We start from the raw sequence: 26349 nt of genomic DNA, 5'->3' as shown, positions 1-26349 counted from the left end.
TGCCCGGGAGCTTCCGACTCGCAAAACAAATAGTACGCCCGGCGCAAATAGTTTACCGAAAGTTTGAAAGCTTTTATCGCAGCTATGTGAATGTGTGTGTTTTGTGTATGTATGCTTTTATGTGTTTTATATATCAGCATACGAGGGTTGCTTAATAAATAGGGACACTTTGGGTTATCTCTTCCAAATATTTTTTAAGGTGCTCAACTTCATTCTTATTCACTTTGTATCTATAAATATTTCAAAAGTATTTTATATTGATATTGATTTATAATACACTGTTTGTTACATATATGCTGTACACCAGTGGTGTCAAACACGCGGCTCACAAGTCCTTAGGATTTTTAAAACTTTATTAATTTTATTCAAATATTTAGGAGTTCATTCTGAAGTAGCCTCAAAGATTCGAGCAGTTGCGAATGTTGATTGATTAAAAAGTCAATGAAATGAGTCAGTAAAAAAACTTTAAAATAAAAACTAAAGGCTAGATTTGCCCTTTATTACATATATTACGGAGTTTTAAATTTAATTTACCATCACATTTATCTGAGACTATACTAAAACATTAAGTTAAGCCTTAGAAAGGTAAAAAAACAACAACAAATTATTTAAACTTTCTTCTTTATGACTTAATCTGTTAAAAGGTTTCCCACGCCGGTATCCCATTTTAACTAAAAAACCTATGTTTTGTCTTGGACGGTTAAAGCTCATCTAATGTATATCCCATCCCATGCATTATTATGATTTAATCTCTCCACTTATAAATGGAATGGTCATTCAATGTCATGTCTGGTGATATCAGAAGTCTGGATAAACTGGACGTTTGGAAATCTCAATCTAAAATTTTCACGACAGCAATTTAATTCTGAAATAAGAGCACATTGAAAATTCAGAATCTGCATTGTCTACGAGTACGTACGCAGACATTTTTTTCTGAAAAACTCAACGTCGCTTTATCATCGCGCAGTGTGTGCACGCGGGTGCCTTTGACAGGATGACACATTACTTTCCGGTCTTTTATACTATGTCTACTATATAGTCATCTACTATGCGCAGTGTCCAGGCGTCGAGATAGCCGGCGTTAGTTTTCTGCTCGGACAATTGGAAAATCGTGTCACAGCCACAAGTGGAAGCTTCCACGTGACGAAGGCTCAACTGCAATGGTCGGCTGCAAGTTTGCTCGGTTTCCTCTTTAGCTGCTAAAATCAATCCCAACTTTGAATTTATATGTGGATGCATATGGATATATTGGATAATTGGAAATATATGTTTATAAAAATGTAAGGTATTATTAAAAGGTAATTTTATAATACACATAAAGTTATTATTATTAGTATAGTAGCTCAATGGCTGGTATTAAATATTTTACCTTTTTTAAATCAATACGAATAATGTTATATTTTTAGTCTAAATTTATTTAATAATGTAATATTTTTGCGCATTATGAATTATCTAGCAGCAAGTACATATAATTAAAATCAAACTTTGTATTGATTTTGAGATTGAAACACTTTATTATTTTCAAAAATAAATTAATTTTTTTATTTATTTAAATCGTATTTTTAGATAATTTAAATTTTTTTTAGATAGTTAACGTTGCAAATATATTTTAATAATTTTTCGTTTACTATTCGATATTAAAGTAGTTAAAAATATTGAATATTTAGGTCTCCAAACGGTCTAGAAATGCATCAATTGTAGATGGTTATAACATAAAAACTTATATTTAACCGTCTAAATAGAGAAAATATAAAAAAGCACGTCAAGTTTAATCTTTTTTTTATTATAACGATACAGTTCACTGCAAGTTTGATCAATAAGCAATATTGTCTTGTAGTTTTATGATATTTGCGTAAAGAAAACGACCATTATTGCGAAGAAATTTTTTTTTAATTTTGCACCACGATAACGCACCACATATTTTTCTAAAAAATATAAAGGATAATACAATAATATTTTGCTTATATTATAGAAATTTAGCTGACCTCACAATATGATTTTTTGTATGTGTATTTTTTTATTAAGGTTTAATTTGCTTTATATAATATATTATATTTCACTATTTTTTTCTTCAGTGTAAAATTGTATTTCATTTTATTTATAGATTCATTAATTGTGGGTTACTTTTTTAATCCAAAAAAAATGTTGCATATTCAGAGTAATTTGCCCCAAGTCATAAAATGTAAGTAAAGAACAACATAAAACGATGAAGTTTCGTGGAAAGCGTCGGAAACTTATTTTTTATTTAGGTGCTCTTCGAGTTTTAAGACCGAATTAGTGTGACGTTGTTAGCCAGTGTCGCCTCGTGGATATGTGTTGTATATAGTATGTTAAATACACGTTTTTTTATATAAAAAAATCAGATTGAATCGAAGTGATATTTTCTGGAAAATTTATATCCCGCATTTCACCGCCAGCAATTATACGCTAGCAATTAACTGCCGCGTCGTTTATGTGAAACAATCCTTTAATATCATTTTATTTATTATATATGTTTTGTCTAATGTTAAAGCAGGTTCACACTCATGTCGACAAGAAAAACTCACACCTGTTCAAATATTCCCCGAAGTGCATATCATACATAATTATCTACTGGTCTTTACGATCCATCCACGCGTATGAATGAGTACAATGGTCTATGTTTCAAGTGTGAAGATTATATTGTGAGAAGTAACAATGGCATAGAAATCTTAACTACGCCCTCAGAAAATGTTTATCGTTTGAAAAAAAAGTTGTGTCGCTTGTCTAGTATTTTAATTATAATATAATATCACAATTTCGCTTGGATTTTAAAACCAATTTTATATATCTATATATATATATACTTTTTCACAATATTTCACTACATGGTCGTAGATTACAAGTTCGCGGTTATCGCCTGTATTAAACTATCTGTGCGGGTTTGATTTGTGTTCGGTTCAATGGCAGCGTCGCGACGCTCCCGGCAAATCCACTAATTGCATTCCGCGAGCATTGTCGGGAAAATTTGCGACGAAGAAAAGCGGGAAATTGTGTAGAGAGTACACACAATAATACCTAGGTACAAGTGCTAACGCTCGTATATATAGCAGCACTAAGATTATGCTTTTCATTTTGGAAAACAACGAAATTTTGATTGCGTCACTCACGCACATAAGTTTTACAGAAATTTAAAAGAAGCGTATCCGTTGATAAATCCACGGAGAGAACATTAACCATAAGTTTTATATATTTATTAACTGGCTAATAAATTTTGTTCCGTCAATATAAATTGGATCTTGAGTTATTTTGTTAATCATCCACCCACCGAAGTATTGGTCTATTGGTCGATTTTCAGTTCTTGGTGGTTGTACGGCATCAATTGAAGTCTTCTATTTCTTTATTAAAGGTGAGGATACTCTTCCTTCGGATGAGTTTATTTTGATATTTTACAGCGCCATATGTAACTTTCTGATTATGTATACATTCGATTATATTTTGTTTAGCAAAGCAAAGTATTTTTTATTTATTAACAGTATCCGTAAGTGTATCTTTTCGCTCGTTACCATGGTCCTGAGTACACATTCGAAAGTATACTAATTTATTTTTATGTTTGTATGATATTGTTCAGCTTGTGTTGAAACCAACGTGAATTTTATGTATTGCTTGTTATTGATCGGTCTCATTATTTTGGTTGCTAAACAGAGTGCATGTTAAATAATCACTTAATCTAAGAGCGCTTAACCCTTTGAGGAGTATCGCCGTACATGTACGGCGGTCGATCTTTCACTGTTTTGAGGTACCACAGATAGTTATATATTTACATATATAAATGAAAAAATAATAAATAAAAAACATTATAATTATATAATATTTTTTGTAAATGATTTCGTAAATGTAAATTTTGTTAATGTTTCTAAAAATTGCATTATAATAATCTGAAGCAAAAAAGGTCTTCTAGTTTTTTAGGCCAATTTCAATCATAATCAAATAAGCATATATAAAAAATCAAAAAATCAAGCGGCTATTTCTTATTTTAAATGATCTAATAACTTTTGGGACACACTCTACTATCAATCATAATAAGCTAAAATTTCTTTAAAATTATCTATTTTAATAGTTTTATGTTATATTAATGGCAAAAAATTTGTATATGAATACTTTAATCAATTTTATTTATTAATCAGTGTATAATAAAATGTAAAATGACTGTCAATTGAATATCAAATATTATAATATATGTAAAAACAACATACATGTATATATTATACATAAGGCTAAAAAATAATACCATTGTTAATAATTGTTTCTTGTGTTGATCTGATATCTAAAGTATGTATTTCATTTTTCTCACAAATTATTTTTCTTATACATAAGATCATATCGGTTTACATTAATTTTCTTATTTAAATTTATACTAAATCTGACGAACAGATGCGCTTATATATTTTTTACTAAATTTATATCAAGGCTATCAAAACATTATTTATAAATTCGTACGCACGTTTTTGAATAAACTGTTTATTGCAATATCCAAAGCATAAACATAAATAACCTTTAAAACTAAACCGTGACTCGTTAGCTTTGTATATCACCTAACACTTTACTATAACAAAACGCAGAATAAATAAATATATGTACTATATATACAATTTGTAGTCACAATGTATACATTTATAGACCAGACGTGGTAGAATTATGTTTCGTAATTGAATTCAAAGCACGTCTTGCACCGGTGGAAAATGCAATCACTCGGATGGATTTTTTCTTTTGCCTTGACCAATAAAAGCTCTGGTGCATCTGTAAATGAAAACTGACTGCATAATATATATAGAACGAACATTGAGGCAGATTGAATGAAACAGCGTAGAACGCAATTTAGGCGTCGAAATTGGTGTAATGAGATTCTGCTCAACATTTCCATTCAGCTTAATATTCCAAACTGCAACTGCACAGTTAGAAACTATGGAGTTGCCAACAGCATTGAATGGAAATATAATAAAAGTCCAATGTCTGTTTGTAACATAGCGTAATTGTTGTAAATGTATTTATTCAAATTGTTTATTAATTTTCATATAAACGATAAAATAATTATATATCTCTTCTTACACATTCTGTACATTAGCATCGAGTCCAATTCTCATTCGACTGAAGAGCACCTAACGAGCGATAAAAACAACATGGTTAAATGGTTACTCATGCATATTTTTGAGACCCTGTTGGGTTTTGCCAGAGTTGATGCGCTAAATTAATCAGGATATGTTGTTGATAGACTGGAATTAATCGAGTGGGATTAAATAGAATGGTTGTCGACGCAAAAAAATCGCATTAGGTAAAGCGATTTGTTAACTCGGTACAACGATAAGAACGATAAATCTACCTTAACTGATCTAGGAAGGGTATGAAAAATAGTTGCTTCCAGTCACCGAATAACTATCGTGCTTTGTTTATAAGATAAAATGTGTTTTATAGATCAAAGGTACTACACGTGTAGATTTTAGATATGGCAATGTTTAAAAATATTGAAAAATATTTCAAGAACTTTTACATTTTTAGGTAACACAAAAATCGTGTTGGTTTCACATAAAATAATTGTACAAAATTATGAAAGTATAATATAAGAGAATTCACTTTATAGTATTATCACAAATGCGGATTCGTTGTATTGACAAAAATACATGGATGAACATACGACTACTTTTCAGCATTGAATAATAAATAATTTTAGCCCTTTGAATAGTGAGTTATTTTATACTCATTTGTTAATTTGTTAGTATACACCTGGGTATGAGTTAATTTTCCATAATTATTACTGTTGTTATTTATTTATTATTTTATACTGAATTTATTGTAAATTATGTAAAAGTGATTCTCAATATTATTGATTTGATTTATTTTACTATTTTTGTATTAGTACATATGTTAAAATAATTTATTTAAACACTTTTCTATTATTAAAATTCGTTAATTTATTTCACATATTTTTATACTGCGAAATAGATACTTCGATGGAATTTAAGATTATTAATTTTTATTTAAGACTACTCTCATTGCCCTATTTTGTAATTTTTGCAACAATTGTTTATCGAATTTATTAAACATATTTAATATTTTTGAACAATAAGTAAATTTTGGCAATATGATACTATTGTTTAGTGTTTATACATATTCTTGATTCTGGATAATTTTCCTATTTTTTACTAATTTTTTTAATATGTAATTACAACGTCTCTTTAAATTTATTTTTGTATCTACAATTACTTCTAATTATTTTTAGTCCAGTCAAATAAGGGTTTAACCTCGGAATGAAAGATAACAAGCTGAAATTTTGCACAGACCTTTGTTTTAACATTCTGAAGATAGGGTGAAAAGTCTTATAAGATATCGTGTCTGTTAATTAAGATATTAAAGGTCAAAGGTCATAAAAATCGTTTTTTTGAAAATATCTCGCCTCCTTTGCGTCGCATGTCATTAGATGTTTCACAAAACTTATAGAAAATAAAATTTTCTACAAGTTTGTTATAGTTTATTTCTTCGTATGGTTAATGGTTTTCGAGATATAGCGCGGGGAGTGGGAAGCGCGCATTCGTTTATAGGATAACGTTATGTAAACTACGGAGCCAGAGTTACCTGCACATTCTTCCACAGTTTCATAGGAAACATTGCAAATTGTTATCTGCTGAATGAACCCATCTAAAGCATTATAACTTTCAATCACCATATCTTCAAAAATCATCATCGATAATGCAAAAAGTAATAGCGTATGGCCTCTGATACTTCTTGCAAAAGCGTGACCATCCAACATTTTGTCGACAGAATTCGAAGCATAAATTGTATTGAGAGCTTCCTTGATTCTGCTTCCATTCATTATATACCCTATGCATCCAATAAAAGACATAAGCATATGAAAGCCTCCTAGTTTCACAACTACTCTGGACAAGTCTGAGCTAGCATCTGAAGCTGCTACGATTTCACGTGCTTTTATGTACAACGGCTGATCAAAAGTTATTAAGCATGTTCTTTGTTCATGTTTCTTGGCAGTGTTTATAGCACACTGTAATGTAGTGTAAATTGTGTCCATATTACTCACAGGATGATGAATAAAAGTAGAAACAGAATCCGAGAAGTTACAAAGTTCTCATTGTTTTTTGAAAGTTGTTCAATAAATCCATTCCACCCTGGCAACGGTGAGATATTTTTCCACTTTTCGTACATCCACAACAAATCAACTACATTATATATTTGTTCGGTTAGTTCTTCTACATCATTAAAATTTTGAGCTTGAATCTCTTGCTCAATCTGGGTACGACATGATTTTCATACACTAGAAGGGGTATATGTGATAGTGCTGCTAACTCCTTTGCACTTGGTTTTGTTGTAAATTTCTTTGTGCGGTCATCGGATATAACTTCAGATTTTGGAGTTATTATTTTTATCATTCCCATTATATGAACAGTATTATAGCCATCAAGAGTATAAATATTTTTCTGCATTATCCGCTGCATACTGTACTAAGGCACTTGACTCTGATGGTTGATTACGAGGCTGTGGGTGATAAACAGCTGAAATTTTACATTTTACAGTATCACTATATGAAGCGAAAAAACTTGACAAAACATTCAAAAGTCTTTTTGGATGATGAAGAAATATAGATAGGCCTATTAATAACTGCGAAGAAAAGGACCGTTTTTGTATGGAAGTCATTATAGCATGACTTATAGCTGTGTATTTCGTTTTAAAATGCCCCGTCTTTCCTTTTCTGTTCTTTATAATAACTTCTTGCAAAAAATGTAATAAAGTTTTCGGAATTTCTTCATTAATATTTTACTCGGGGGCGGATAGGACTTGGTCTCAACAACAGAAGATCGAATATCTTCTCTAATAATCGCCGCAGCAGCTTCCACTACGCGCAAGTGTTCTTCTTCCGAAGTGCCTTTTTTTATTTTCATACCAAACTATGGATAAAATTTAAGCTTGAGCATCGCGAAAAGAAAAAATAGGGAATGATCCAATCTTCGTTGTAATTATAATATCAGTTAAATATTTTTCTCTTAATTTGGAAATGATCTTCTTATCATCTGGTACATACTCCGTAAGGACATCTCTCAACTCTTTCAATTTTTTCGCACAAATTTCTTGTCGAGCAATATTTCATTCTTAATTCCTAATAATACAATGAAGAAAGTAATAAAATTATGGTTCGAACGACTTGCCGAGACCACTTTTTTCACGATTGTTTACTTTTTCAAAGCTTATACCAAGTTAAGCAGGTAGAAATACTCGCTGGATTCTATAAACGGATGTACGCCTCCCACTCTTCGCGCTATATCTCAAAAACGGTTAATGATACAAAACAAATATTTTAACAAAACTTGTACAAAATTTTATGCTTTACAAGTTTTGTAAAGCATCTAATGACGAGCGACGCATAAAACGCGAGATATTTGCAAAAAAACAAATTTTGTGACCTTTGACCTGTGATATCTTGATTAGCAGACACGATATTTTATGAGACTTTTCACCCTGTTCTTAGAACACCAAAACAAAGGTCTGTGCAAAATTTCAGCTTGTTATCTTTCATTCCGAGATTTAGCCTTTATTTCGCCTTATTTGACTGGACTATTTATATTATTAACAATTTCTATATTAGAGTTATCTATAACTATTTTTATATTATTATCTAACATATTTTTATTATTAATAAACATACATTTAGTTTTATTCTATTTTAGTTTAAGTACATATTTTTATTAGGGTTAATTCATTATTTAAATTATCCACATCTTCTTTAATATTATCAGCAATACATTAATTAATGTGTCCTCCGCAAACAGATGTATTTAACACTTTTTTACATTATTAACTATATCAATAATATATAATATAAATAACATTAGTTTTAATTTAAACCTCTGTGTTACACCGTGAGATATTAATTTCTCTTTGGAATACGCATAGTTTATTTTAACTTTTTGCCTTCTTTCTTTTTAAATCTTAAAACGATATACTTTAATTTCTTTAACATTATTATTCAATTGTTTCAAAAGCTCTCTAAAAAAACTTTATAACAGTCATCGCCATAACAACTATTACCCAACAAACAAACAAACAATGAAGAAAAAACGCCAAAGGTCAAAGTTCCATAAATTACTCATATATCTGAGTTATTATTGTGCAGCTGTGGATTTTCTCAGTGACTGGTAATAATTTTATTATCCCTTTTAAATCAATCAAAATAAAAGTATAAAGTATGTGTAATATTTTTTTAAGCATATTGAATGAATCAATGTTTATCTTCTATATTAAAAACACTTTCTTTGTATAGCACATGTAAAATATGCAATAGTTATTTTTTATTATTAAATAATAATATATCGTTAAAAATAAATTAAACCAACATTTATTATATTATAATAATAAATATAAGGAATTATTAAAATAAAAAATATTTCTAACGCTATTAATTTTCTGATTGATTTAGAACATTTGGTTTCTTATAGACCGTATAGTTCGACAAAAATATTTATTTTTTACTATAGTGTAATGATTGTTTTTTTTTTCGATAAAAATACCGAATTAAGAATTTAAACGTATATTTCAAAAGGTTTTACAACCACTGCGTAAAAAAGGATGGTCAATAAGAAACTGCTCCGCGTGGGAATAATCAGATTGCAAAAATATATGGGGACTTTTCAGAGTTACGCCATAAAAATTGCTTATCGGAATACTTAAATCTCGTTTTTCAACAATCCAATAAATTTATTTTATCTTTATCTTCTTGAAAATAATGAAAATGTAAAGTAGCAACAGTTTTTATTGACAATTTTCTACGATTCGGGAACCCGAAATTGTTTTATAACTCGATCAATCAAAGAAGATCGATCCGTTCTGGTCTGATTGATTATAACAAATTATCATCCTATTATAGTTTGTTCCTTTCAAGGACCATTCAGTTCTCTGCTCATTAATAATATAAATATATCTTTAATAATATACTGGAGTTGTTGTTGTTTTTTGGCAGCATGTATATTTATCTGATGTTCTATTTTTTAAATTAAAATAAATGTAAAAATTACTTAATCCGTATATATATTTTTTAAAAATAACGTATATTTGGAAACTCATGATACAATTCATTGCACTATTGACATTTATATAAAAAATAAAAGGACTGCAGATTTATGGTTATAGCTTTTATTGGGATAGAATTGACTTTTAAATAAGATGTTCAACTATAGGCTTTAGTATGCCGTACAGAGTCGCGATTGCGCCCCTTATTCTTATCCGTTGCGGACAGAACGTCAGCGCTCATAAGCGCAAAATAAGCGCAACTAGCACAATAATGTTTTCAGTGATAGCTTTGAGGATTTGGATCAATTTATGTAGGACGGTGTGCTTTATTGATATTGTGCTATTCATATTTTTAAGTACATCTTATCTTGATCATTTTTACACATACGTATATGTTTATATTTTCATAATTAAATTAAAGCAGTATGTTAAAAATATCAACCCTAAAATTTTACTTTAATAACTGCATCTAAATACAATTTAATTTAGTATACTACTATTAAATTAATATTAATATTTATTATTACTCATACATAATTGAAAATATATATAAATAAAACATTTATATAAATAATGTTGGTTCAATTTTTAATCCCAAGAAAATGTTTTTAACTATAATATATTATTTTTTATAAAAATAATTTCTAGCACATTATTTAATATATTTATTATTATTAAAAATAATATTTTTTTTATATTATATCAAAGGTTTTTTTAAATCTAAAAATGTAGCGCTAGTAATATTTTTATTTCGTGCTCAATGACTTCCATATAAAATAAATAGAAAAACTTTCTTATAAAATAAATGTCAATTATGTTGCTGCTATTAATGTTATATTGCTACTTTGTTGGACGAGAAAATAGTCCATAGCAGGAAAATGGGTCAAACTTCCAATTAAATTTCGATGACGTCAGTTCCAGACTAAACTGTGACATACTAGGTGTACCTATACGTTGTTGTAAAGTGTAAATATTTCTAATCCATTTTATTTTGGAAATGACTATCAATATCGCTCGTATGTATATTATTTAATTAAATTTAAATCTCTCGAGAAAAAAGTATGAACTATCTTTAACTCGAAGATGTATGATAGTTGATTGTTAAACTTGGGCTATCTATTTATTACTTAATGATTTTTTTAATGAGTATTACAACTCTTTGTCTTTGTCAAAAACGATTAGATTTTTTAATTTGTATTTAATGTTACGGATTGCTCCAGCTCAATCTGAAACATGGTAACTATTAAATATGAAAATGTTGTTCACTCGTCGGTGATTGATTAGCTTTTTCTACCCTAGTTAATTTGAATTACTAACTAATGCTAATCACGCGCGCATACAAGGGCGTTAACGTTTTTAATATTTCATCATGACAATGCGGCCCCAGTAAATTTTCCCCGGCCATAATTAGTCTGCGACACCGAAATGAATTTTTCATGCTTTTCCTCACCCCGGAAAACTTTTACCTCATTGAAAAGTGTATATTATTCGACCGCTCGGAAAATTGGAGAACGAAAACGAAATTAACTGCTTGGCAAGTTTACTTTGCTCTTGTGGCGAAAAGCTCACAATCGAGCTTTATGTGCATTGCAGTGCACTGTATTTTTATATTTAATTTTCCTTATGGCTTATGATTCTAATAAAAATATCATTTGCATTGCTCTTAAAATATTTCGTGGAATGCCAATACAAACGACTATATTCATTTTCATTAAAAAGTATATATTCTTCCATTCCAAGAAACATTTATAAAGTGCACTTTTGGTGACCACAGACAGTTTGAAAGGATCTTTGTCTCAAAACTAGCTTTAATTTACCGTGACCAAAATGATCATCCATCAATAAGGAAACGAAGGTGTAATAAAAAAGTTTTAAATGTGCTGTTTTATCAGTGTAAATCTATATGTTATATAACATTATATATTAATGCTTAACACATTATGTTCTCTAATAAAATTATCTTTACATTAATTACAATTGATACCCATAACCGCGAATTACGAGTACGTGCAACAGATGGAATTACATCATCTCTGCGTCACGGTTGTACCAAATTCAATTAACAGCACGCGGACGTTAATGTGTTAAAGCGAGGCTCTAATCAAGCTGAAAATTAAACCCGGCAAATTTAAATTATACACATATTATAGCTCTTAGTAGACCGGAAATTGGATAGAGATGAGATGTTTTTATATCATCTTGAGTAAGATGGTGTTTTATTGGAAGCTAGGTAGACATCTACAAGCAATTTTTATTTTTTTTAATTATATTGAATTATTTAATAAAATTAATAGTAAAAATTAAATCATTTTTAATTTAGCCTTTAAAAACGCTTGAGAATAATATTTTCTGGATGAAGGGACTTAATCAAACCATAGCTTAAATATTTTATATCATACCTTCCAAACCTTTTTCCGCAAGGAATCACGCGTTTGTGGAAAAATACGAGGTACCTTTGGGAGTCATCTCCGAGCTGACAACTTCCATTTAAGTTCTGGAGTATTTTCTGGTTGTGGAAGAGCATGGCACTCTCGAGACGTAAAGGGTCCTCGTCATAATACGAGAGATATCCTCCGTTTCCGAGGAGAGCTCCAGACGAGTGCCTCATTATTAATCCTTTGGGCTGAGGCAATATCTTTGCGACGTTAAATTATAAAAGAGGGTATGGAATGAAGACTCTTGGGTGAATTCGTGAACGATTTCTTTCCGTTTTAAAAACTGGAACAATGTAAATGTATCGATTTATTTTTCTTGCTAATCTAAGAAATCTGGGTGAATGAGATGTAAATGACTTGAGTTATACAGTCTATAAGAAGATTTAAAAGAACAGAATCATATGATTGTTAGGTATTATCTTAATAAAATAGACATAATATAAAGTTATTAATAGTTTTAAATCGGGTCTTCTTCAAAAATCAGGTTTATTTCTTGAAATTCGGACTTTGTAGTTTTTAACTGGAAAGCGGCTGCTTCCTCGGTCTTCTACGTCTCGGTCGATACTCAACGAAGCTTCGCTTGATGCGAGTTTTGATTAAATTTCGTGGATATTAAGTGAAAGCCTGGTGGAAGTATATTACAAAAAGCAGTAACGCTATGTTCATGTGTATTTACTATTTTTAATATAGTAGAGGTGCTTCTGTTCCATCCAACTCTCGACCCTTGAGCATATGCAAAGATTTTAAATGGAAACAGACTATGCTGTTGTCTTAATACTCTTCCTATACGAATGGCATTTAGCGTAACAGTCATAATTTAAACAGCTGTAAATGTGGCAACTTTCGACGGTCACTTAATCGCAGTGGGAACGCTCGTTACGACATGATTTTATTGCTTTTGACATGAATTTTTACTCATAATATTTATCTGATATTTACTCGTGTTTTCTTTGCTGCTCAGTGTTGCCATATAGTGAATTACTAGTACAGGTCAAAAGCAATAAATTCGTTTTTTATAACAATATTACGAGTGAAAATCGAATAAAATGCATCTAAACCGAATTTTGCCCAATAGGAGAGCGCAAAAAACAATTATCCCTTCTCAGAAGTCAAAAATCCACGTCAAAAGCAATAAAATCGTGCCGTCGCCATCGCAGTGGGAACGCTCGTTGCCGAGCGTTCCCACTACGATGGCGCCGACACGATTTTATTGCTTTTGACGTGAATTTTTGCCTTCTGAGAAGAGATAATTGTTTTTGCGCTCTCCTATTGACCAAAATTCGGTTTGAATACACTTTGATCAGCTCTTTTATATTAGAAGTCCATAGTAATATTGGTAAGGAGAGCTATCATATTTTTAAAACATAGTGTAACATCGAAATGCAGAACAGCTGTGGGGCAATATGTGAGATGCGATGTCTGTCTGTACTTATTCATCCACTTATTACCTGAGAGATGAGTTGGGTTAGTTTGTATTTTGGACTTGACCTAATGAAAGTTCTAAAACTATAATTACTTTTTTGGGTTAGGTTTGGGTTTGAACAGCAAATGAACGTTTCACAACTGTCAAATTGAATTTCGTAGACATTTTAGAGTAGCATATCAGTTAAATTAAATTTCGTTAGTAGAAATATATATCTATTGTTGAAAATGTATTTGGACTTTATTAGTAAAAATATATTTACTAGGTGCCCTTATGATTTTTTTAATGGACAATGATTTGCGAACATTTAGACGATACAAGCAGATGGATTGAAAGAAGTGCTAGCATAAAGGTACTTCTTTTTATGGGACAGTTATGTTTATCACTTTTGTTATACCATTCTCGATAAATTGAGTGTTAAACTTTGAGTCTGGTAAAATAAAAATGCCATGAAATAGAAACACAAATGGCATTGTATTTTAATAGATATTGTTATATCCTTTTGTCATTTTACGAACTTTCATAAACCTCAATTCAAGAATCGTTTTCAAATACAATATATTATTACGTTTCGCCATTAAAAGGCAGTCCACCATCAAATTTAAGCAATTTCTTTAAACTAGTCTATTCCGCATGGATTTGATTGTTCTTACACACGCGACGTTCCACATTTCGTTTAATAGCAGTGACGGATTCATGGCCCTCGAAAAACCAAAAAGCCCAAGTGAAAAGTGGGTTCGGACCATAAAGCCGCCGTTTATTAGGAGCCGAGTCGATTTTGAAACTCGAGACCCTTTCGCGCTAAGGTCCGAAAACCTTCGGCAGTTACTAGGAACGGCCCAGCCGTAAACTTTCATCGCCGCCATTGATCTTAAGCGATTCAATTAATTGCCTGTGCAGCCAGCTAGCTTTTCTGACCCTCGAATTTAATTTGGAGCGCCGCAAAACGTGACCCCGACGGCCTTCGAGCGATTTCCATAATTGCAACTCGCGAAATTCGAGGGTTTATCTTTGTAAACTTTGTGCAGACTTTCAAACGATTCTTGCCCAACGGATGTTTGCCTTTGACATTTTTTGTCAAAAAGCGGATTACATTTTATTATAAAGAAGAGAATAAACATACGTGAGATTGGTCTAATCAGTGCCGTAACTAAGTCACAAAAAGGCCTTAAACGAAACTCAAAAAAAATACATATTATATTTTTAAATCACAACAGTTTAAAATGTTGTGATTTAAAAATTTATGCGATTTAGGTGACTTCTTTGTGGACCTAGTGCATATAAAAAGCGGCAGCTGAAGTAAAAATCTCGGTCGATTCGGTGCGTAACTCCGCTTGGTGATAGTTCGACTGAACTCTCGTTATTCCAATTCGGAAGCGAAGTGGCAGTTCTGTATCATTAAGTATGTCGTATTTTCTCATAATAAATAGAGGATCATCAAACGTATATTCTAGTCTGTGATCCTTTAACAATGTCGATGATTTGGGTTGGAACCAGACTCTTTGTTTTTTACTAATACATTACATTCTTTGGCGTGTAAAATAAAATAAATTTTGACTAAACTGATTTATACGATGGTTGTTTCTTGAACATGTTCTCGTGGACGTTTATTGTTTACGTGTTCAAAAGTCTGGGGATGATTTCTAATTAATGACGATTTTTCTCGGGGGTTAGTAAATTTTAAACATATTAATAGATGATCAGAATACGTATAATAATTCAAGATGATTTAATGTATAATATTCATATATAATACTAAATGTTTTTTTTATACTAGAGTGATTTTTCTAACTACAAAGTTGGCAAATTCAAGAGATTCCAATTAAAATTATTTTTTCAGTTTAACTTCCAGATTTTATTAATCTGAGTAACACTAATTCAAAGTAAGTGTTATTAAAAAAAGGCTTTTAAACTCGATGACAATCATAAACGACCTTTTCAAGAAATAATCGCAGCTAATATAAATGCCATTCTTGTGCGATTACAATTCTATATTTATAACCCATTAACTCCGCCGTTAAGCAGATCTCTCGTTAACCTTAAATCTTAACTTGTCCAACACGATTTAATGTGTTGATCCATCGTTTTATTTTTGCCTAATCCAATGGGTTTATTAATGTTATTTTTTGTTTGTTTCAGCAAGCACCAATCTTGTGGGAAAATTCACACAGAGCGTGAGACGCATTGTGCAAGATGTCAAAGACGAAGGAACGTCCAGTAAGTATCGTTATGTGAAATATCAAATAAAAATATTTTATTTACTAAGTTTATATATTGGTTTTAATGAACATAAAACATATATTTGTAATTGTCATTATTACTCAATTAAGAAATCACAACTAGTGGTCTTATCTCTTTCGTCAATATATATTAGTATAAGAGGGATTCGAGCGATAAACATATATTTTTAAAGCAACATTTTACATTTTATACAACAGTAATTAGTATATTTTAAAAGTCTCAATCTCTCATTTTTTAAATACATTTTTATTTTCCTAAGATACTACTATTGTTAAAATATTTTTACAGTGCCTTTAAATTAAATTTTATTTAATTATTAACATTTAACAAATTTGCTAATGGTTATTCTTATTACAAATTTTATTACCAACTTAAACATACACGTTATTTTAATTACCTTTAAGAATGACTTATCATAGAAATAACATTAACACTACATTACTAATAATGTACTTTTGACCTATACCCAAGCGCTTTGAAGCAGTACAACATATTTATTTTTTATCTGTATCATGTGTTCTAATGTTCTTAGCAAACAATTGTTAGTTAGTAAATAAACTTTTACATTAAAATATGTAATTACCACTATCATTTGTATCATGTGTGCTCATTACACTTATTTTTCAATCGTTTTATATTTATATCCTCAATTTTAAAATTATGCACCGCCACTGCTACATATTTATTGATTGTATATATTCGATACATTTTCACTTAGTATGTACGTAAAATATATAAAGTTGCATTCGTCGGTCCGTGGCCTAAATAAGCTCGATGGGACTGCGGATACTGCAAAATCAAATTAGCAAACTTTCATCCCTATATCAACCCTAATCAATCTTGTTCCGGCTCGAAAAATTTTCACTCGAGAACTCTCACCGGAAAGGTCCAGTGTACATTTCGAGACGTTCCCTAAATATTTCTGGCAAATATTTTCGACTTTGTGAAAGAAAAGTCTGTCGGTCACGCTCGAAAAGCTCCCTTGAGCGAGAGCTTAATATGAAAATTTAATAACGCAGCAGAGAGCGGTTAATATTTTTGCCTTTTTGAAAAAGAATAATCACTTTCAATGTGATGATATGTATTTATAAATTATGTGAATGTATGTACTTAATGCACATAGAATTAACTGACAGTTTTAGGATACGCCATCGTAGTTGAACAAGGCTTGACGTTAGGTGGAAAGCGCCTGCTTCCTTTTTCTTATTAATGTCGTCTTTCGGCTATACTCATTTTTGTTTCAAATCTGAACTTTCATGTAGAAGTATAAGGTGAAAGTACCAGATGAAAATGTCTAGTAGAAGTCTCTAGTGAAAGTTTCAGATGGAAGTGTATTCCGAAAGGAAGTGTTGTGAGCACTTTTGTACTCTTGACTCTTGGCCAATGTGATGCTTTGTTGATGTCTGTTACTTATTTTATATTTTTTTGCAGCCATAATAGTTGCAACACTGTCAATAGGTTTTTATAATTATGCGTATCCACCGATTTTGTCGGCACTTTTGATAAAATGTATTATTTTGTGTCTATATAGACACCGATTATCGTATATTTAGCTTCATTTGAAAGGTACGAAAGAGTATGACTTCAACAATGAATATAGAAATCGTGGAGAGCACCAAGTATTGCACAATAACCACTCAAACTTTCAAAGAACATTAATAAATATAAAATATTGTAGCATAAAAATTCAAACCTTGTACTTTTTGAGATACGCCTATAAAGTATATTATTTCTTCTGCATAGAGTAACACTGCAATATGTTATCTTTAGCCTGCTTTCACTATAGAGCGTTGTAGTCAGGCGATGATGCAATTGGTTCTTAATTATCAAAGTTTCTTTGAAGGATCTGTATCAAAGATGTGACAATAAGTCAAGCATAGCTCACTAAAATCACTAGGGATCGCTACATCTAAATAAAGTGACGCGATGTCGGCAAAGACTTTACCTTTGACTTTTAAATATATTAAATAAATAACTTTTCCTGCGTCTTTCTGGCTGCATAGTCACACCATTCGGCATGAATCCTGAATCTTGCTTTATGTCCTTTTTGGTCATCAATCCAATAATTCGGAGCTAAACCAAGCTCTTTGTCTAATACAGATCTGGCGTGTATGAGTATACCAGCGTAACAGTATATTTTAAATCGGTACATTTGGCAACGTCGTCATATTCTGAAATGTGTAATTCGGGGACGACGTACAACCTGCTCAGCGGAGATATTTAGCACCGACCCTTGTTGTTTTGTTAAAGTAGGGTATGTTTTTATGTGCATTTTTTTCGGAACTGTTAATGTTCGTTTGGATACGATTTAAAAACTAATTTTAACGCAACGGTTATGGCTGGTAATAAATACCAATATATAATCTTGATATGGATCTATAATAATTATTATTGTTTTTGATTAAGTGACTTATTATTGAAAATATGTATTTTCTGTTTTAAAGTTCCTAAGTTTTCATATAAATTCTGAGTTGATTTTTGCCCTGATGCGAAATGATTCTATTAAAAAAGTCATAAAGCCAAAATTACAAAACATCTGCAGCTGTTACTTTTTTATTGTCTTTCAGTATCGCGATGAAAATTCTAAAAAAAAATATTAAGACAGCTGACTAAAATCTAAAAATAAATTTACTTCTTGTTAATGCCAACAAATTATAAGTTTTCTAAGATTTGCGCTGCAACGAATTAATATAAATTAAATAAAAATAGAAAGCAGTAAATCATTTTCACTTTCTTATCTCTGATATAATTATTGTTTATATTTCTTACCAGTGATAATAATATTTTAAAATATTATTATAATATACATAAATTTGTTTAATTTCAATTACCTTATTGAAATAATAAAATTTAATAACGCACACTTTATTATTTTATTTAACCTTATTGATTTTAAAGGACATATTAGTTGACACAAATAAACTATGCTACATATGCATATGCTACAATGTCTACAGAAATTAAAAAACATATAATATAAATAAAGTTTCATCCTTTTTCAATTTATATGTAAATTATAATAGTTTCCAAAGTGACAGATTGCTCCGAGCGAATCATTTATAATAAAAAAAAATAGATGACGCAGTTTTTCAACTTTTTAAATTATCTTTAATGAATGCCATTCCCATTTAAATCTTGATACGACCTTCAAATTATATGTCAATAAAAAGGTCGAAATGATATTTGTTCTATTTTATGAAATCAAAGGTTCTAAAGATATTGATTTTAATGTATCGTTTATTGTTCTTATTAAATTTTACACCAAGTCACTTTATCTTTTAGAATATCGGTCTTTCAAATAACCGTTTATAATCCATAAAGATATTTTATTTATACATAAAACATATATTCTGTATATTCTATCAATGTTCATCTTCATAAAAGCAAAAAATTTGCTTCTATATCTCAGATTTAGATCAGTATTATCTTTTAAGTTAAAGAACAGATCGAAGCTTATTGATATCCTTATAAAAGTCTTGCGATTGTGGAATGCCTTGGCTAATAAGTAATATAAACTAAAAAAATAATATTTTTTTTTTGAAGAAGTATGCCCATCTTAATTCCTTATTATGTTGCATATTAGAAATATATATTTTATTTAGGAAACTGTGATTAAAAACTAGAAACCGTATGAAGATGCATTATGATCATTTGTGGATATGGCTGATATCAGTTTTGAAGGATCAGTTTTTGATAGCAATTATTATGTAGATAACTGTAAAATATCATCACTCATGATGCCATAACTATTTTTTCTTCCCAGCAAGGTTTAGTTTTCCAGTCGTATTATTTTAAGAAGAGAACATCATCAAATTTAATATAATTGAACTGCTTTAATATAATTCTATATGAGTTGATCCAAAACATCGGCTCATATATCCCTAATTTCATAATTTATAAGGTCATTTAAAACGTAATTTAATAAGCGTAACTTCAGAATTTCCTAGGTGTATTTTTACAAAATTGTATTGCAGTTTATTGGGTCTCATAACACATTCAGAAAGATCTCAACTTTACTACATTTTCTTATATGTCAAAAATACTATATAAGATAGGTTATAGTGACTTTGAAACATATAGAAATATTGATAAAACAAAAAATTAATTCCTAGTATATAATTTGACCCTAAATATTCGCCCTTTTGACATAGCGACTCTCAGATAGTTCAGTTTAGTAATAAATATTTTATAGACTCATAAACTCTTGATTGTTTCTTATATGATATAACTTTATATTATAATAAACCTTTTTATAGTTTTTCATTACGGCTATATAATAATTTGCACAATCATTGAAGCGTTCTTAATTGACATTCGTAATAAACTTGTCATTTAAGTCCTTGAAATTTGTCACTTTGAACATCCTGTCATTGTCTCTTTTATGCAAAAACAGGTGGTCAAACCAAGGAAGAGGTGATCGAAACTAATGAACGGCTTCGAGCTGTTAGGATCCGCCTCGATGACTCTTACGACACGGCAAAGAAGTCCTTGGTCAATCTGATGGCACGATACGGAGACAGCAAAGCTCAGAGGAATATCTTTCAGCGCTACAATCTGCTCAAGATAATGATCAAGGTAATGTATAATAATATTTTATCTATTCATTTTCAAGTTGGCTCTATTGTCTGTGTGGTTATTATCTGTTTGTTATGTGCCAAATAAAAAACTGATGTTGAAATGTTTCACCGACAATCAGGTGCAGATAAAACAGGCATGACATTGAAATGCAGAAACTCGTTCATAGGCTCACTATGTTGAACAATAAATAAAGGGATCATCTAGATGTATTAAATAATTACTAAGTTGAAAGTGACAATCGAGCAAAAATTAATTTGCAAATTAAAATACTTGATCAATAATAATTTTTGAAATACACCGAGCGATCACAATAGCTTCACTATTAATCATTACTAAAAATATTATAAGTCAATTGAAAAAATAATAATAAATTGTAAATTGATACATAAAATCGATCGATGACCGCGCTATCTTATGTGTGACGATTCGGCTCGCAAAACATGAGCTCGAAGTGATGTGGTATCATCGACTATACGCTTCGGTTCCCAAATTATATTACAACAATCTATACATAACATAAATTAATTGCTCGCAAAACAAGCGAGCGAAGCGAAGTCTAAATCCAATAAAAACTTTACTATCACCCGAAGCGTGTACACTTGTGAATTTCATCCCTCAGACTCGCAAATCTCAAATTGTCTTATTTACGATATATTTGCATATTAAAATTGTTTCTCGAGACTTTCGCTAATTTTGAACTTGGATTGTCAATTTCAATTAACTTAAGATGATATAATCTCAATTTAATATCATATATTCCAAGTTGATTATGTATGTATTTTCCGTTAAACGCTTTTTAATCCGTTTACTGTGTACGATATATATAATATTTCGTCTTTAATTAATTATGTTACTAAGTATTATGATTACAGCTTGATTGGGTTTCTTTACTATTATAGTAATTAGTATTAGTAATGAAATAAAGAACCTAAAAAGTCTGACAAAAGTTAACTCAAGAGCTATTAATAAATCGGCATCTAAACGCGGACGGATTGAGTCCTGATTTTTCTGTGAAAATCGATTACTATCGTATTTAATCACAAATTAATTATTTTTAGAATGATCGCGCATCGAGAGTAGAGAGAATTTGTTTTGATATTTTAGTTAAAAAAATTTATAATCATCGTCGTCCAACGACCACGAGCGACGGTATGCACAAGAGTGTCATTCATTGCAGATCCAGCGATAAACGATGTTATTGTGTAAAAACAGTTGCCGTTATACGTTAACAAAATATTTTCATCTCACTCTTTGACAACTTACAGCATTTTTTTTGCAAATATAATAAACTGTAGGAGTATAACAAACAACAAAATGACTTAGTCTTTTAGTATATTAAAATTACAATGCCATTGCTACCATTGAGTTTTGAATGTTCGTTATGGGTTCTAACACCGAAAATTGAGTTTTTATCTACGTTGACTTTTAATAAGAATCCGCCACTGATGGATGCGCAAGATTATGAGTATATCGGTATGCTAAAATGCATTGCGATAAACAGTGAATATTATAATTTAAGGATAGCACCAGCTGAATTATATAAATGTAATGTATTTATATATTGTATCATCGGTAATTTGACAGCTGGATTTATTGCAGAAAAATAAATAAATAATACATTATTCCTAAAAAAAATCTAGAAGAAACAGTCTCGAATCTATCCCGAAAATAGTATTTATTGTGTCATTTCAGTAAAATCATATCATCGGTAGGTATATATTTTTACCAGTGAAAATATAATTTATCTAGCAGATGTTAATAAATAGTAATATATACATTTATACTTATCATTATTTATTTACACGAAATGTATAAATGTTACAGTGAATGTGTATTTTTCAGTCAAGTTATATATTTCACTAGTGAAGTACAAATACATTTTAACCAGTAGATATATATTTCTACTAGCAAAAATATAATTCAACTGTGAAATAACATTGTGCTCTAAAATGTATACGAAACTCAATTTGACAGTTGCGAAACGTTCATTTGCTGTTCACACCCAAACCTAACCTACACTAATTAACCAAACCCAACTTGACCTAATGAAAATTCTAAAACTTATTATAGTTTTAGAACTTTTATTAGGTCAAGTCAGTCAAGAATAATGCATTTCAATAAGCACTAACAATGAAACTGTACTCTTTGCTTATATACTCAATAAAATAAATATTTTTTGCTACAAATGTTATAAGACCGGCGGACGAGGCGCCGCCGGCCGTCGACTTCCGACATGTTCGCCAATTGAATGTTATGCTCCCGCCAGCTAACCAAATAGATTTCCCCCCACAGTTGTAAATAAAATTTATAATAATCATACTCAATATTAATAGAATGTGTGTTTTATTTCAGGACGTGATCCGTCTAGAGACCCAGTACTGGACGCTCGTGGACATTCCCAAACAGGAGAAGCAGGAAACGGTGCCAGCTTTCGTTTTGCGCGCCTGCGCAATCATGGAAAAAACACAAAAATCTGGAGAAGGTGTCAAAACATCCACCAAGCTCGCTGAAGAAGCAGCTGAGAAGAGGGATAGAATAGAGAGGCTTAGTGGTAAAATACAATTCCTTTCACTTGAACTGATTCCCTTCCCAAGAAAAACATTCGCTAATGTTTCTCAAATTTTATGTATATGTTGCAGTGAATATGTATTAATGGTGAAGGTATATTTTCACTGGCGTTTCAGTGAAATCATATTCAAATACATTTTCACTGGTAGATATATGCATCTACTAGCGAAAATATAATTTAGCTGATAGGCGCTAGTGAAATTATATGCTGCTTTAAAATGTATACTAATTAACCAAATTTAACTTGACTTAATAAAAATAGTAAATTCGTTTTAATTTATTTTAATTATTGTAGTATTTTATCAAATGATGGGAAGTCTCAGATCATATGGATACACGTACCGGATCATATGTTTGTGAACAAATACAGTTTTACTGATACTGAGCAGTGAAATTATAAATCAATTGTATGTGTTAGTGGATTTATATTCACTGTAACATGTATTGCGTATATAGAACGTGAATGGATCAGACTTTCAAAGCTCACACAGGAGCAAGTCTATAATCCATTACTCTCTTCAGGTCTCAGGCAAAATTGGTTGCCAATAGGACTTGCTTAGTTCAAGAGCAAGTCTAATACTCACTACTCCATTCAGAGCTATTAATGAGTCTAAAGTTTTATTGGGTCACTTGAACCTATTACTCTTACACTTTAATATATGTATATATAGTTTATTATAAGTTATGTTAGGTTAGGTTAAATAATGTGACTCGAAATATATGTTATATTAACACTTAATCTAACTAAATAACTTGTTTACAATTACAGATATGACAACAGCACAAATAGAAACAGAAAATACTCAAATGACTAATGATTTGTATCGTTTATTGAAAAAGTACTCCGGTCTAAGAAATCTAATTCGTGAACTAAAGGTAAATTATTTTTTATAATTTAATAATATGTATTATATATTAAATAAAATAATTTAATGTTATTAATATCTTGCAGACTGACTACGTAAACTCAAAAGTGTATCCAATGTTTCCGCGTTACACAATGCTGAAGGATATGATCAAGGATATAATACACGATCCGGATTACATGGAAGTCTGTCACGAGGTCGGCTCTTAGTTCCACTGTTTTATGAAATGCGTTTTATCAAATCATTTTGGATACCATGTAATGTGAAAACGTCCTAAATATAATAATCTTTCGTGCTGCCATTTTGTAAGCGAGACCTAAAAGTATGTAACGGACAACAGTTTTATTTGTAGCAAACGTTTTCAACGGATTGTTAAACGACGAGGGACATTGTTTGGAATGTATTTGTAAGATCAAAATATTGAAGATATTTTGTATAGATTTGTTTATTCAAGTCATGTATAAATATACATCGTCGTTGTAAGTATCATGTGTAATGATATAATATATCCTGTGTTCAACTTTTAATGAAAATAGGAATTTAAGATCTGAAAAATATCTGAATCTATTTTAAATGGAGCTATTAATAAAATTAACATAATATTTTTGTTATGTGAATTAATGTGTCGTTAGATATCAAACTCATATCCTGTTTTTAAACTAATTTCCAAAATAATCCTTCGTACAAAAGTAAGTGAATCATTGATATATTATAAAGAAATATACTTATTTCATTAAATATAATTAGAACTTGAGGTGAGAGGTTTTACTGTTCTTAATAAAAATATCTAACGACACATATATTAAAATTTCATAAAAACATCTTGTTTTTTTAAGAATGTAAGTGAATTGAGTATCTAAATCTAAATTCACTGATTTTCTTAAATTTTAATTATATAATATTAAATACATGTTTTTAAAATATGTATAATGGAAAAGAATTTAAAGTGAGAAGACTTAGATTTATTATCATATTTCAAAAATACTTATTACAAAATTAAAATTACAAAAAAATTCAATATGAGTTTTGTTTAATAATGAACCATATCAAAAGTTAAACTAAATATTTTATATGTTTTGTATAAAAATCACTTAATTCAATATCATTCTATATCTGTTACATATCTATTGTTTATAAGGTGAACTTTAAATATACAAATAAATTACTGTTTGATTGTTGAAAAATTATTAATCGCACATCCGACTACTGCTTATTTGCCTTTAATTGTATATGTAATTATAAAACTTTGACCATCAAACAAACTAATACATATCTATTATAACTTTCACATATTAAACAAACCACCAGGGTATATATGAAAGAAGAAAAAAAAACGTTTAAAATGACGTCAAGATCATAATATATTTTTGGTTTATTGTATAAGTTAAGTTTCGGGGACTCAATTTCAATGATAGGTTTACGGTGTCTCTTATAATAATATTAAAAATATGATACATCATTTTTTGATCCCATATAATATATATATTTGATTTGCTCTGATTCTATTAAATGATTTGATTTGCTAAAAAATCATATAGATTACATTATTATTACTTTAATAACAGAAACTAATCAAATTAGTAAGGGTTTGAAGTTGATTTGAAAATGAAGTACTCTTTATTGTTAGAGTAATTGAGTTGGGGACCAGAAAGAAGAGATTTTGAACAATCCAATGGAAAATGATAGTATTCTAATACTTTTAAAGCTGAAAGCAGTTTGTCTATTTTTTAGTTTACGTCTTGTATGATTTTAATCCTTTAAAAAATATATAAAGGGAACATTATTATCACAAACACATTTCTAACTTTATACGATAATGAATATGTATGTTAAATATATTGGTAATGAAAATATATGTGTTATATATATCAAAGGCATGTAGTGTTACCTTCAGTATCAAAGTGTATATCTAAAATATTTTAAAGAATATTGTTGTGTATTAGCCAAATACTATCTATATATTCATGTCATAACTATATATTATTATCTTAACTCACTAAATTGATGTGCTTACATTGAATCAAGAATTTAACTGTATTGAGTTTAAGTAGTTTAGTGCAAAAATCCTGGAACTTGGCTCGTAGCTCGACAAACCTTTGATGAACTAGCAACCTAAGTGAGATAGGGGTGACTTAGTGAATCATCCATTTCAAAAAAGTGTTGATTCTGAGAACCACTTTCCCTCCGTCAGATGCCAGATAACAATCAT

At 30.0% G+C, this 26349-nt stretch overlaps 1 protein-coding gene across 2 annotated transcripts in view; it reads left to right on the top strand.

The window, feature by feature from the left end:
- LOC148237367 (uncharacterized) overlaps positions 1–24812 on the top strand; it is a 202847-nt gene extending 178035 nt beyond the window's left edge. Inside the window, exons 3-7 of one of the 2 annotated variants that reach the window (XM_088205366.1) lie at positions 16027–16104; positions 20522–20703; positions 23059–23257; positions 24044–24150; positions 24227–24812. In XM_088205366.1, coding sequence (XP_088061492.1) covers positions 16027–16104; positions 20522–20703; positions 23059–23257; positions 24044–24150; positions 24227–24349 — 689 coding nt within the window. In that variant the 3' untranslated portion in view covers positions 24350–24812. The remainder of the gene's footprint in view (positions 1–16026; positions 16105–20521; positions 20704–23058; positions 23258–24043; positions 24151–24226) is intronic. The other variant, XM_088205367.1, reaches the window with a different exon arrangement.
- The last annotated feature ends 1537 nt before the right edge of the window (positions 24813–26349 follow it).

This window comes from Plectrocnemia conspersa, unplaced genomic scaffold (assembly GCF_051122295.1).
Source record: "Plectrocnemia conspersa isolate PC_06_02 unplaced genomic scaffold, ASM5112229v1 ptg000002l, whole genome shotgun sequence".
Lineage (NCBI taxonomy): Eukaryota > Metazoa > Arthropoda > Insecta > Trichoptera > Polycentropodidae > Plectrocnemia > Plectrocnemia conspersa.
The sequence above is the reverse complement of the archived record's forward strand: the minus strand, read 5'-3'. Positions and strand labels throughout refer to the sequence as shown.